Source organism: Ursus maritimus, unplaced genomic scaffold (genome assembly GCF_017311325.1).
Source record: "Ursus maritimus isolate PB19 unplaced genomic scaffold, ASM1731132v1 scaffold_17, whole genome shotgun sequence".
Taxonomy (NCBI): domain Eukaryota; kingdom Metazoa; phylum Chordata; class Mammalia; order Carnivora; family Ursidae; genus Ursus; species Ursus maritimus.
This window is the reverse complement of record NW_024424119.1, coordinates 42,753,740-42,768,560: the sequence shown is the minus strand read 5'-3', so window position 1 is coordinate 42,768,560 and position 14,821 is coordinate 42,753,740. Positions and strand designations below refer to the sequence as shown.

Genomic DNA, 14,821 nt, shown 5'->3' with positions numbered 1-14,821 from the left:
CCCTGGATTTATTTCACAGTGAATTAGAACTGAACTCTTTAGTGCCCAGGGCTCACAGAGGGAAGGGTGGGAATTCACCCAGGGGGCAGAGAAAAGGCCTGAGTGGGAGCTGGGCCAGGGGAAACTGGTCTGAAGCCCAGGCAGAGAAGACCTCCGGTACTGGGGTATGAGGGAGGTCTCCTGTGTCTTCTCTGTGTAGGAGTGTAATTCCCCTGTCTTAGGGTATTTGGAAGCAGGGCAGGGTAGAGGGAGGGGAGGAGAGGGGAGGGAAGGGGAAGGGAGGGGAGGGGAAAGGAAGGGAGGGGAGGAATGGCATGGCATGGCATGGTCCTGGCTCTGCTTCCTGTGTGACCCTGGCCTAATCCTCTCCCTCTCTGCTCCTCAGTTTCTCCATCTGTACAATGAGGGGCTTGTACTTGATCTCAAACTTCCTTGAGATTCCGATGTGGGGCTTCTGTGCGTGCCCCTGGGTGTGGACAGCACACTGGCATTCACCGGGGCGTTCAGTGAGGATCCGTGTGGGGACGCTGGGTTAGCAGTGTAGAAAGGCATGCTGAGGGCAGAGAACAGATGAAGAGCATGAGGTTAGGGAAACAGGGCTGTCTAGGGTATGCATGGGGGAGTCAGGGGCAGATGGAGGGGAGAGAGAGTATGGGTGGAGGGGAGAGAGAGTATGGGTGGGCGGGAGGTGGAACAAGGTGGTAAGAGGTCTTGGGAGAGGGGAGAGAGACAGAGTGGAGACAGAAGCAGGCAAAAGGGACTCGAGTTGGAGATGGGGCAGAGGGCATCTGGGGAGAAGGAGGAAGGGGAGAGGAGAGAAGAAGAACGCTGGGGTACACCGGGGAGCAGAGTGGGTGTCCAAGTCCAGCACCAGCGCCACAGGCCGAGTGCTGAGTAAGCCCTCGCAGGCATGCCCTCAGCTCATTTGAGAAATAGTACACCTCGTATCGGGTTCTGCCTGGCTATCCGGAGCGAGATCTGCAGCAGGAGGGCAGACTGCGAGGCCCCCCGCACCCCAAGCAGAAAGGCTGGCCGAGAGGGACATTGCTGAACACCGCCCTGCATGCCCTGCTTCCCTCTTTCACTTTCTCCAGGTTGAGCCAGTGCCCAGAACAGATATGTGAGGCCTGGGGTCCGCGCTGCCCTTGAGAGCAAGAGTAGGGTCCCCCACCAGCTCTAGGGCCACCAGTGGATCAGGTGACACATAGACAAGTGGGAGTGGCCAGCCCCCAAGTGGACCTGGGCAAGGACAGCGGCTGCCAGGAGGCGGAGCCTACAGGGCCTCTGGCCAGGTCCACGCCAGCTTGACACTGTGGGACGAGCACTGCACTCGGATTCAGGCTCAGGTTTGAGCCCTCACACTGGGCCCACTGCTCACTCCTGAGATCTCAGTGTCCCCAAGCAGGGACTGCAGACAATGTCCCCTGCTCCATACAATTCTGAGGCTTAAATACGATCTTGTGTGTTGAGTGCTAGGCATGTGAACATAGTGGGTGCTTAATAAGCAACGGGTGTTATCGGTTCCCCAGATCACGTATTAATTGCTTTCCACCAAACAAGTAAAGCAGGGAGAAGGATACCAGAAATCTAGGCCATGGAAGGAGAAAGGCCTTCTAAGTCTAGAGAAGCCGGATCACGCTATCCTTCCAAGTACAGACTTTCCGGTCAGACAGACATGTGTATGTGACCTCACTCTGCTTTGTGTATGTTCTCAGTGCCTCTGTGTTCTCACCTCTGAACTGGGGACAACAGTCCTCTTATTCCTAGGCTGTCATCAGGATTCAGTGGAACAGTAAATAAAAGGTCCCTCTGCACAGGCCTGGCCAAGGGCAAGTGTGAAATGCTGGAAGCCTGCAGAAGTGATTGTGAACAGTGCCCACCCCACAGAACAGGTGTGACAAGTCAATGACTGAACATATGCAAAAGGACGAATTCAGGACCAGGGCACAGTAAGTGTCCAGTGGTCACGTCCCTCCCCTAGCCACCAGGGACGGCCCTGTCACTCACCTCCACCCGTGTGGGGTTCAGCCAATGGGGGATGTCCCGTACAGTCACGTTCACTGGCAGGATGATGGACTCGCTGTTGTGGTCCAGGCACGAGGTGACACACTCCGACCCTGAGGGCAAGCACAGTGTGAGGCTACAGCTCACGCCCAGTCCCCTGACGCCCATGGGCTGCTCTCCCACAGTGCAGGCCCTGTCGTTCCTGGTCCCCAGTGGACCGGGCCATCCCGGCCTTGAGGACAGGAAGAAGTGAACTCCCAGTGGGGCGGCCTCTGGTCTCCCTGACTCTGTTCTCATCTCCAATCTAGCCTGCACCCACCGCCATGTTCACTGGGCCTGAGCCCCGTTTGGTCATGCCCCTCCTCTGCTTGAGAACATTTCCAAGCTTCCCTACAAGCAGGACAAAGCGTAGTCCCCTTTGCCTGGCATCCATGGGCTCCCATGGTTGAGTCAATCTCATCTCCCATTAACTATCTTCACACTTTGGGTGGTCCAGCCAGGTTTTCCACTCAAGTCCCACAACCCCTTGTCTCTGTATTTCTGCCCCCATTCACGCCATCCCCCGAATCACCCCCATCTGCCTTCTCAAGGTCAAATCCTATCAGTCCTTCATGGCCCAGTTCAAATCCTCCAGAAGCCTGCCCTAATTTTTGCGCCTGAGTGGGAGCAGTGTTCAGCCACGATGAGTCTCTCAGTGCTGGCCTTACGCCCTCCCTGCGACTACCTTTCCACAGTTACAGTGAGGCGCTAGACCTACAGGGATGAGGGGGCGCATCTGTGAGCCTAGCCCGGTGCCTGACACCCAGCCACTGCTCAGGGCGCATCAGCCCGGGGCGCGGCAAGCCCATGAACGCAGCACCACCTCTTAGTCCCTCGCTTTCCGCTTGCACAGGGCTTCCGCACACGCCTCCCTGTGCCTTTAGACCCCTCCTGCTCTTCTTCAACTCGTGCGCTATTAATGATCCTGCAGACCTCAGTCCAAGTGCTGCCTGCTCCGAGGAGCCCTCCCCGCTCTCCTGACAGGCCAGGCCCTCTCACAGGCACCAGCCCCTTCCCACAGGCGTGGTGACTGTTCTCTCGATGGCTCTCCTCCCTGCCAGACCGTACACCCCCGCGGCCGGCCCTCCCTGTGCTCCCTGTTCCATGCCTGGCGCCCTGCACCCTGGATGGCAGCAAGTATTCCTGAAATGAGTGAGGGACACGGGGTGAGCGGATGCGTACACGGACAAGGGACTAGGAGCGGATGAACACACAGGACGACATGGGTACCCAGATGGGGGAGCGAATGAATGCAAGACTGGATATGTGGATAAAGGAAACACTGAATGCACTGATGATAAACAGGTGGGTACACAGCAGCCACCGGTGAGGGGCAGCTGACTTTAAGCCGAGGGTTAGCAAGACTATAATTTGGTGCATTCATTCTCTACCCTGACCTCACACGTTGTGACGTCTCCTGAAAATCAAGCCTATCCCATGAGGTGTGCCCAGGACTCTCAAGCCGTGCTCGTTCATGTGGGCAAAGAACGGACGTGTGAGAGTCTGACCAAGGCCCGAAGGAGGTCATTCCCCTGCCTTAGTGCTAGGACCACCCTTGAGCACTAAGTGGATCCTAAGAGACAGCCAACTCGATCCCAGTAGCCATTCTAAAGGTTGTGTGTGTGAGATGTCTATGTGTGTATCCCCCTGCCCCCCCACACACATATACTTATATACGTATATATAGTTTATCAATGAGGGCCCTTCTTGTTGCAATCTTGTCATCCTCTTCAGTCTGAGAGACTCACCAGGACTGAAGAGGGGACGAGGGTGGAGTGGCAGGCCTAGGACAGTGTTTAAAACCTCTTCACTTTAAACACAGGGCCCCCGAACCCAGAAGGGGGGGGCAGATCCCTGGCCATGCAGGTGGTTTTCGTATGTCACTCGTTCTCCTGAATATCCCGTGCTGTGTGACAGGTTGTCATCACACCCATTTCTCAGGTTAGAGACTTGCACAGAGCTCAGGTTACAAAGCAGGCTGGGGCCCATGAATTAAAACCCACGTCCCTCTGCCTTTGGAGCCCAGCAATGGATACAGGGGAGCCCAACAGAGGAAAGAGAAAGGAAGGTAGAGGACAGAAAAGAAATGGCGGGGGGGTTGCAAAAATACCAAAAAGGTGAATGACGGGAATAAGGCGGGGGGAGTCACGAAGCAGCTGGAGAAAGTCAGTGCTGCGTGTCTGTCATGAGATCAGTTCTAAGGGAGTATTTAGGGAGCGAGGTAGAAGCGAGGCTATGATGATAAAATCCTCTTTTGCAAAAGCAAGAGGCCGCCTGTAGGGGAAAAGCCAAAGGCTCTCTTCTCCCAGGAGGGGAACAAAGGGGAAAATATGGTCAAGGCAGGAGGCCATCCCTGCCTGCAGAGCAGCCCCGGCTCCCCTTCCCCTTCCCCTTCCCTGCGGCTCCTCCCCTGCGCTCTCCTCCCCCACCCACGGGGCTGGGGCTTTAGGACCAGGCTGCTGTGTTGTGATAGATGAGCCCAAACTGGCATCATTACAGAGGGTGATCTCACCAGGCCCCTGCCTCTCCTTCCCTGGGAGGAGGAGGGAGGGTGACAGCCCCGGGGACCAGTAGCAACTTTCTGAGGGCTCCTAACTGGCACAGAAGCTGGCCTGTGCTGCCCAGGGAGGGGCCCACAGGGAGCTGCTCTGGGTGGCTCCAGAATGTGTCCTCCAGCCCCCAAGCCCACATGAAGGGACACGCACCTCACCCCTGACTGTAAGGCCTTGGATCAAATCCCCTCCTTGGTGAGGTGGGCTCTCCCCAGGGAGGGGCTCAGCCTGGGCTTCTGATCTGGAGGTCTTCAGAGGTGAGGAAGGGGAGGGACCTGGAGGTCAGGGGGGAAACCTGCTTTGCCTCCTTCCCCAAGGTTGTTTCCCAGCGTCCCCAGTGCTGCCTTTGCTCTCTTAGCTCCCACATATGCCCCCCACCACCGTGGATCACTGTATTCACACCAGGGGCATCTGCATGGCAACAGGGACGTGGGTACAGGGAAGGGGAGGACGTCCAGGTTCCAGTGCTGGACTGACTTCTTTCCCTTTCTGCTTGACCGTGAAAAAGCTTGGTGGGCAAAGGGACGCTACGGCCACACGTCCGGCTCCCCCTAGCTTGGCGAGCAGAGAGCCAGGCCGTGTGCGGTTGTGACATGTGTAGGCAGTGTGTGCACACAGTGGCCACGGGGTGCATTTGTGCAGCTTTCTGGGTACGTAACATGTTTCAGGGCATGAGATGTGTCTGTCTCGTGACACGTGTGTGATTATATGTCCCACGTGTGTGAATGCTACGCGTAGCTGTGTGTGTGTGTTAGGTGATGTGTTTGCGGTATTTGGCTGATGTGTACCTGCCAGGCATGAGTTTACGATGCGTGTGTTTGGGTCTGTTTGGTTAGTAAACTTGTGCTTGTGTTTATTTTTGCGAGTGTGAATATATTTGAGTGTATCGTATCCGTGGATGGAGACAGGCAGGAAGTCTGTTTCTGTAAGGTTTTTTTTTTTTTTAAATAAAAGTCACTTAATTAAATATTTCCCTCCCAGGGCCACTTAATACCAGTCATGAATGTAACTGAATGTTCACTTGTATATTCTGAGTTAGGGGTAGGGACCCTATCACAGACATAAGTGTCTAGAACCACCCACCAGGAATGATGGAGAGAAGAAAGCATTGGCTTTGGGGTAGAGCAGCCAATGTGGTTGATCATGGCTACACCTGTTGCCCCAACCTTCTAGAATGCCTATACTGGCAGATCGCACAAGACACCACCTCTCTGCAACCGTCCTGGTCCAGGCCCTTGGCTTGGTGGCTCTGTAGGAACTTAAAGTACCTTCTGAATCATTGGAGAGCAACCTTGCACTTGGAGGGTTTTCTCACCCACACAGGAGCACGTGCTCTGGACTCAAGGCAGGAGCGCCGATTTCTAATCTGCTTTGAGGTGAAGACTGTACGTGTGCTCTCAGGCTCTATGTTTCCATCTTTGAAAGGAGGTGGTCAGAGGCCCCATGCACCTCCCCTCTCCAAGCACAGGCCTCGCTTCTGGACAAGAAGTGACAGCTCCCGTTTTGCTGGGTGCAGAACTTGTTGGCTGCGTGTGACTGGGAGTGAATGTGTGCATGATAACCTTCTGCTCCAGACATCCCTGCTGATTATCCCATAAATCACACTGGCCATGAGAAAGAACATCCAATTCCCTGGGCTTTTCATCATGGTCAATTAGGGAATCAGCCCAAGAGGTCAGCTCCACCGCCCTCAACTGAGGTCAGACTCGATGCACGCCCAGTTCCCCAGAAAGCCTCGGAGCCTGTGATTAACGCATCTGTCCAGACGCCTGGTTTCAAACAGGCAGACCCCTGGCACCCGACCCCAGGCTGTCTCCCCTCACTGCGAGCACTCTGTGAGCTAACCAATCGCCATACAAATAGTATTCGGAACATGCTATCTGCCCTCTCCGCTGTAGGCAACGGAGATGCCAGGGAAAGAACTCGGGCTTCAGAGTAAAAGAGATGTCTGGATCCAGGGAGTGTTCTGTTATCCCTTCAAGTCTCCATCTCCTCACCAGTTAAGGTCATGGAGCAGATACAATGCCTCTGGAGTGCTTGCTGCGGGGCCCGGTCGTAGTAGGTACTCACGAAGGGTTAGTGTCATGCACAATTTAAGATTAATACTGGATCACCACCGCCTTCCGAAATATGATGTGTGCTTCCGCATCTCCTTCCCCTTTGCGCCGCATGGTTCCTTCTGTCTGGAAGGCCGTCCCCTGCCCAACGAGCTCTTTCCAATCCCTACAGAGGCATCCCTTCCCCAGGGAGACTTCCGTGTCCCCCGACACAGCGGTGAGCTTCTCTATACTCCAGTACGACCCTCTACACTCACCGACCGTTGCTGCTTCAACATCCGTGCCCTCAACTCTTTCTGGGAGCACAGGACCTGGTCTCTTTCATCTCTGCCTCCCTCCCATGGGGCATCATGAGTGAGAGGTGCCCAGTCACCCCGTGAGGCACTAGCCCCAGGCCCCCAGAGGGACCTGCCCCTCCCACGGCCGCCCCCACGCGCCCCCTGTACCTATGGCATAGCCTTCCGGACACTGCAGTTTGAGGTTGCTGTTGAGCGGGTCCGGGGCCGAGCACTGGCCTTGCATCTCCTGGCAGACGTGGAAGGAGCCGCTCCAGGTGCCATCTTTCCGGCAGTGGATGACGTTGCTCCCACGTCCCTGAGCACCACAGAAGAACAGTCAGGGCGACCGAGAGGGACTGTCACCCTCACCATAATAAGACCCTCAAAGTAAAAGAGGAAACTGCTCCTCATCTCCCCAGAGCCTTGGAAATGTTCCAAAAACAATTTCTTAACAATGGTAGAAACACTGAAAGGAATTGTTGAAAGAAAAGAAAAGAAAAAAGAAAAGAACAGAAGAGGCGAGGAGAAGAAAGGAGAGGCGGGGAGGGGAGGGGAGGGGAGGGAAGACAAAAGAAAAAAGGAAGGAAGGACGGAAAGAAGGAAGGAAAGGAAAGGAAGAAAGAAGGAAAGAAAGAAGGAGGGAAGGAAGGAAGGAAGGAAACAGACAAACCCAATTACCCTAAATAGAGGCACTGTTAACATCTCCGCTTGACGGATGGGGAATCTGAAGACTCAACTGGGGAGGACACATGCTCTGAGCTCTCCAGCGAGCCTACCTCCCAGGTTTCCTGAACCCTAGCTTCGAGCTCTTTCAGATTTCAGTCAGAGGGATTTGTTTTGTGTGTTAATTTTTTAACTGAGAGGGTAGGTGACCGAACACACCCCAGCCCATACAGTAAGTACGAGCGTGGGTCCTGGAGCTGTTTGTGAGAGGGCAGGCATTCGGCAAAGCTGGTTTCCCTCAGCCGGTGAGAAAGCAGCCCACAGGACAGCCCTGCCACACGCGAACTGGGCAGGTCAGAAGCTTTTCCTTCCAGGGCACTTCCTTCCTCTCCTTTCCCTTCCTCCCTTCCTCCCTTCCTCCCTTCCTCCCTTCCTTCCTTCCTTCCTTCCTTCCTTCCTTCCTTCCTTTTGCTCCATTTCATTCTGTTCCAGCTGTAACGGCCCCCGGAGGGTAGTGTGGGGATCCTTCTGTCTGTGCCCTCCGCCCCATTTCTTTAAAACAGGCACTACTCGGCTTCTCCATCTTCCGCAAGGCGGTGGGCACGTGCGGCTTGCAGGCACGGTCCTCTCTCTGAGCCCCCTTTCAAAGTCTGGGATTCTAGTGGGAGGTCCCGCTCTGCAGATATTTAGAACCGCCCCTGAATCCGAGGATCACTTCTTAGTGCCCAGTCTATGCCCAGCCCTGTGGGGTCCGAAAGTAAAGGGAGCCGGCACCGGGCCCCGTGAGAAAGACAGTCATGTGGGCAGGCACCAGCCACGTCAGTGCGACGGTGCTCGGTGCTGTGAGGACACAGGGAGAGTAATCGCTTGTCAGGGGCAAGCAGGGAGGCCCAGCAGAGAAGGTGATAAATGGAAGAGCGTTTTCAAGGATCCACAGAATCACAGGCAGAACAGGGATAGAGAGACCTTTCTGGAAGGCCAAAGGGCATGTGCAAATGCAAGGAAGTATAGGGAGCAGCAGAGAGCTCCCCGGGGGTTCTCATCTTGTGAGTCAAGGGAGGATGAGCTGGTAGGGCAGATGCGGGGTGGGGCCTTCGATGTCAGCTTATGGAGTTTGGACTCTACCCCTTGAGAATGGAGAACCGTGGGTGGTTTCTGGACTGGGGTCCCTCCATCATAGGACAAACGGTGTATTCTCTCCCTCTTTCAAGTTCTGATAAGAAGAGAAACTCTGTATGAGGCCAGGGGAGCTGAAAATCTATGCCTGGGCTCCCGTGCCCCTCAGCTTCCCTTCAGCTCCTGTGCCTGGCCTCCAGAGCCCCGTGGTCTTAACTCCCACTAATTCGCCACGGCTTCGCTCCCTACAGCACTGCCACCAACCTTGAACTCGGTTTAAATCGCGCGCATTCTCAGAGGCACCATACGCCATCTCCCGCCACCAGCTTCTGCGCTCACGCTCCTAGCTGCCGTGTTCCCTCCCCGCCCAGACACCCCGTCTGGCACAGACGGTCCCGTCCTGAGGCCGCTCTAACTCGGCAGGGCGCGCTACCTTACGGTCTCTGACACGCCCTGCCTCTGTTTATCATCCGCTCCCACCTAGAGGATGAACTCCTCAAGGCCCAAGACGGTGCCGCCTTCCCCCCGCATCCCCAGGGCTTTTCCACAGCACCTCACAGGTCCTGACCACGTGGGTCCATTCATTCATCACTCAGGAGACATCTGGGTTCACCAGGAACTGTGTGACAGGAGATGGGGTGACCACGTAGAGAGTTAGGGAATGAACCTGCTCAATAAGCAAGAACGTAAAGGAATGTGTGGGTGAGGGGATACATGCACGAGTGACCAACGAAGACATGGGCGAACGAGGGAATAAATGAATGAGCGCGCAGGAGGAAAGGCATGGGCTGTTGAAAGGGCTGCGGCAGGCTGGACCTCCCCTGTCTGAGAAAACAGCTGCAAGGAGACAGGATTCAGAAGAGAAAGGGGGGCCATCTCCGGGCCTCTCACAGGCCTGACTGCAGTGGAAGCCTCTGTGACCAGGGGACAAGGGTGGCCCATCCCAAGCACACAGCTGCGGGACGTCTTGCAGGGCCCACCCCCAGGGGTTCTGCGTGAGCTCAGGGAGAGTTTAGGCAGCTTCATGTGGCTTCAGAGAAGCGACTCTTCCTCCTGGAGCCCCAGGTCCCAGGCCCCATGATTCTGCTGGGCCCTCGGGAGACTAGGAAATTGACCCCAATTTCCTGGAGCCTTGGCCTGGGCCTATGATGCATTTGGCCTCCAGCCCCTGAAGGGCTGCAGACCTCAGCACTACGTGGGCCAGAGTTGGCTGGGGACCTCGGTGTGCAGCAGAGAACGTGTTAGAACTAGCTGGAATCTGCTCAGGGAATTTCGCCATAGAGAAATCCACCATAGAAGGCTCCACCATAGAAAAGAGGAGCGTAAAGGCAGGGGTCTTGCTGCCTCCAGCCTCTCTCCCTCCTGCCCAGTTCGTCGGGCACTTTCGGCTGCTGATTAAATCTGCCTTAAAAAAGTATGCCGTCCTTCTACTAAGACACCGTCACCTTCCAAACAAGTCATCCTTGTGGCCTGGCACTCCAGGGCCTCCACGGTGGAACCCGGATGACACGTCTAGCCCCATCTCTTGCTCTGCACCTGTCTTTCCTTCTAGTCTCACGGTTAGCTGGTCTCTCCCGCACATTTCTCTTGCTTCCCACCTCTGCACCTTTGCCCTCACTGTGCCCGCTGCACAGCGGACTTTCCAGAGCCTTTCTGGATTTCCGAATTCCCTTTTAGGACCGGATCTTGGTGCATTCAGGGCTTACCTACCAGCGAGTACAGAGCCTCGGAATTAACCTCTGATGTTAAGTCTAGTGTGACCATGGAACACCTGACATTGAGGATGCCATCCGAGAGAACCCAAGAGCACTGGGCACGGGGCCCGCGGGTACTCTCGGCTCCGAATGCACAGTTCTGCGTGCTAAGGTGAAATCTCTTCCAAGAGGGCTGAGCGTCCCTCCGCAAAGCAGTCTGCCTCTCTGTGCCTGTGAATCCGTCTGTGAAAAAGCACGTGTACTCTCTCAAGCTCTCTTTAGTCACACAGGCCCACAAAGTGCTAGAGGCATATAACAATTCTATCCTCAAATACCCATGATGTCCAAGTGCCCTACGGGCATTTAAAAATCCTTTAATGACACAGTAATCATTTCCTTGTTACAGATTTGGAAATTGAGGCTCAGCTAGGAAGCGAAAAGGTGAATTTTTAAATGATGCTAGTGTAACAGTTAGGAGCATGGACTGGAGCCAAACTACATAGATTCGAATCTCAGCCCTGCAACTTCCTCGCTGTGAGTACCCGGGGAAGCTCCTTAACCTCCCTGCGTTCCTTAATTTCCTCAGCTATCAAACGGGCATGGGGTCCACCTGACAGAGTCATCACGAGGACCGAGTAAGTCAGATTACATGAAGCATTTAGAGCTCAACGCACACACCGGGCCCTCTCAGGGTCAGCGAAGGCTCTAGGCCGCTCTGCTGTGGCGTCTCTAGGGGGACCTCAGAATCCACTCAAGCACCACCCACGTTATAGAAGTGACAGCAGCCGCCGTGGGAAGGCAGCACGCCCGAGGCATGGAGATCGCCAATCCCAGAGGCGGGTCCCCTGACTGTAAGCCTCTGTGCCTTCACTACAATGGAGGCGAGAGGCGGGGAGAGGAGCAGAGAGGGAGAATCAGATTTGTTCTTCTTAGCAGAAATGGAAATAGACAAGCCAATGGCAGAGAGACGCGTGGCAGCCTCAGAGCAGGACAGGACTGGGCAGCACAGTGGGACATAAAGGGCTAAGCTTTGGAGGTGGGCTGACCTAGAACAGGAATCTCAGGTCCACCACTCCTGGCTATATAACGTGGGGTGAGCCACCTTAACTCACGGAACCTCAGCTTCCACATCTACAGAATGGGGCAGTAACGCCAGACAGGTGCTGTGGGGCTGAAATAAAGTGGTCTGGGTGGAGCACTTAACCCAGTGACTGGCAAGTAGCAAATGCTCAATAAATCGCTCCTGCTATTAATTACTGGCCTCGCTCCCAGGCAATGCCCTTATATGCACTTCGCGTCTTCCAAGTCAGGTACAAGGGTGCCGTGTAGCCCTATGTGTATGAGGAAGCACCGGCAGAAAATCTGGTGCGGGCAATGACTTGGTTAGGAGGTGAAAGACGTGGAGATCCAACTCTGCTGGTGACTTGCTGTGTGACTTGGGGCAAGTCTCTTCCCCTCTCTGGGCTCCAGTGGTCCCATCTAGAAAATAAGTGGGTTGCAGCAGGGGATCTCCTAGGTCCTGCCCACCTCCTGTAACATTTCTAACTTCCTCTAGGAAGCCCAGAGTGCCCAGGCAACCAGAAGCCACCCCTGCTTGGAGAGGCACCGTATGTGTGAGAACTGGGCTGTATCCACAGCAGAGCCCATAAACGCATGAGCCACATGCATGCCACCAGTGGCAGAAAGGCTTTTACGGCCACCTCTGCGATCCATGCACTGAACTGGGTACATTACTGATTCCACTCCCACCCTGCCTGTCCCGCTCCCTCTGAGCTGCTGGTAACCCTGGTTAAGAGTACTCCTTCGTCCGCAAGCACCTCTAGCCTCTTCCTCCGCTGTGCAGTCCCCGTGCATGCATCTCCCACAGACTCTGCCCCAATCACAAGACAGCCGCTCCCACCATCACCTACAAATGCCGCCCCCCCATGCTTCTCTTGGGGAACCGGGCCTGAGTTATCACCTCGGACAGCTCCGGAGCATCTGAGCTGGATTAAGTGTTGGGGCAATCAGCACTTCTCCCCGGCTGTCTGGGGACGGAGTTCCTGCCCTCCGCCACTAGCCTGTCCTGGAAGTGTTCAGGGGCAGTCGCAAGAGCAGGGCACCACCCACTCACTCGTAACGGTGGGCAAGAACTTAGCCTCTGAGACTGCTTTCCTCATTCGAAAAAGGGGATGTTGGTTTCTTTTTCAAATGTCTGGTGGGAGGTCTCAAAATCAAAGTCCGGGGCACCAGTCTGGCATCCCAGAAATACTGAAAAGTAGAGAAGCTGTTACTACCAAGGTTCTCTGTCTTTGTTTACAGAAATAATAACACTATAAATTTGAGAGCTGAACTCTCCAATATGGTAGCTGCTATATTCGCGTGGCTGTTTGCATTTAAATTTAAACTATTTAAAATTAAATAAAGAGTAAAATTTAGTTGGTCGGTCGCTCGAGCCATGTTTCAAGTACTCCATAGCCAGATGCAGCCAGCGGCCACCATACCGCAAAGCATAGATTGGGACAATTTTCATCATAGCATAAAGTCCTACTGGGCATTGCTAGTCTAGACAGTCCATATATTGTACAGGATTATTTGAGAAATAAATCAGGTGTCCCTATGGTTCATACTGGTCTCCCCATCCCATCCTGCGGCTTCATGCATGACAGATCCACCCTTTTCTGACTTTCTGAGGCCAGCCACCCACAGAGGGATAACTTTCAAGCCACTGTCTTTGTTTCCAGATTCTGTAGGAGCCCACGTGGAGCATCAGGGATTCTCTCCACTGGAAGTGACCTAAAAGGGAAGCTAGTTCATCTGTGCCTTCCCCAGGGTACCATGTATGGTGGCACAGGTTGTACACTGCACAACTTCAGGGGTTACTCAGAGACATGCTGTACTTTCACTACCTTATTTAATCCTCACAGGATAGGTAGTATTATATACCCTCCCCCATGAGAAAACTGAAACTTAAAGGGTTAAACAACTTGCCCAAGTCCTCGCACTGGTAAGTGGTGAAGTCAGAATTTGAACTCAGATCCAGCATCATACTGGCTCCCAAGGAACAAATGACCTGGGCGTTTTATTTGTCAATTTCCTTTTAGAGGCAGTGGGAGGGAGTACGTGAACTTCCCCTATACTAGTCCCTGTCCTCTTCTGCCAGGATCTGGAACTTGTTTGGAAAGCAAAGAATTCCGGCTCCATACCAGCTGTTTCATTCGAGATGCTCTGGGCCGTAGGTCTCTGCTGTGTTTACAGGCAGCAAGAGGGGATCTGAGGTGAATACTAGATTTGGCTCTCAGACCTCTGGTCTGAGGGTAGAGGAAATTCATTTTCGGTACAAACTAGAAACGTCAATTGTATTAGGAGCCCATTTGGCACGCGTCCCCTCATTCTTTGAGCCGACAAGCAATACTCCGCTCCTTTGCGTCTAGCCTCTCCGCCAGTTGCCAAACAGAACTGCTTGAGTCGTCTGATAAATTTACATTTTCCTCTCCTTTAAATACAAACTGGCCATGAAAGGTACTTGGCAGGCCCCAGGCAGACTGGGTTTCAGTTTGATAACATGACCGTGGCCAGAATAGTTTTTGGCTCAGCAGTTTGGGTAACTGTTAGCAACAGTTTTATGTAAGGGAGGGAGAGGGAAGTCGATCAGCCTGCGTGAGGCCATGGTGATCTCTGGCCTCTGCGTCTTCCGGCACCGGCTTCTGCTTCCCTGGCAGGCAAGGATGGGAATAAGCTGGGTACCCAGACATCTAAGAGTGTACAGGACGAAGGATTTTCAGGGGGTGCCTATTGGATTCAGTCTGTCCACAGTTGGGGGGATCTAGATTCTGACTCAGGCAACACCAGCTGTGTGACTCTGGGTGGTTGAGTGACTTCTCTGAGTGTGAGTTTTTCTTTGGCTTTCATGGCTCGACATTCCCTGAGCACCTACTAGGTGTCCCAAGTGCTGAAAACTCAGGGCAGATGAAAGAGGTGGTCAAGCACTTCACAGCCTGAGGAAGGGGGCACCTGAAATGAGTTACAGTGCAGTGTGGCCAGTGCTGGCTGGGGGGAGGGGGAGGGGCACCTCAAGGAGGGGCACTGAGACCGACCATACAGAGGACCTCAAGAAAGAGTTCCTGAAACTGATGGTTGCCAGAGGGGAAGGGGTGGGGGGATGGGCAACACAGGTGCAGGGGAGTGGGAGGTACGGGCTTCCAGTCATGGAGTGAATAAATCACAGGGACGAGAGGTACGGCACGGGGAAGATAGTCTACAGTAGTGTGATAGCACTGCATGGTGACAGGTGGTAGCGACGTGTGTGATGAGCACAGCACGACGTATAATCTTGTCCAATCACGGGGTTGTGCACCTGCAACGAATGGTGTGTCAACCATCCTCCAATAAAAAAGGGGGTTCCTGGAGGAATGGGTGCCTGGGCTGGCCTGGGTAGG

The 14,821-nt window shown here is 54.4% G+C and overlaps 1 protein-coding gene across 1 annotated transcript in view; it reads right to left on the bottom strand.

Annotated features, from left to right (window-relative positions):
- Nucleotides 1-14,821, bottom strand: part of PAPPA (pappalysin 1) — a 236,192-nt gene that overhangs the window by 24,361 nt on the left and 197,010 nt on the right. The window contains 2 exon segments of the mRNA XM_040631792.1: nt 2,008-2,117; nt 7,099-7,246. Coding sequence (XP_040487726.1) covers nt 2,008-2,117; nt 7,099-7,246 — 258 coding nt within the window.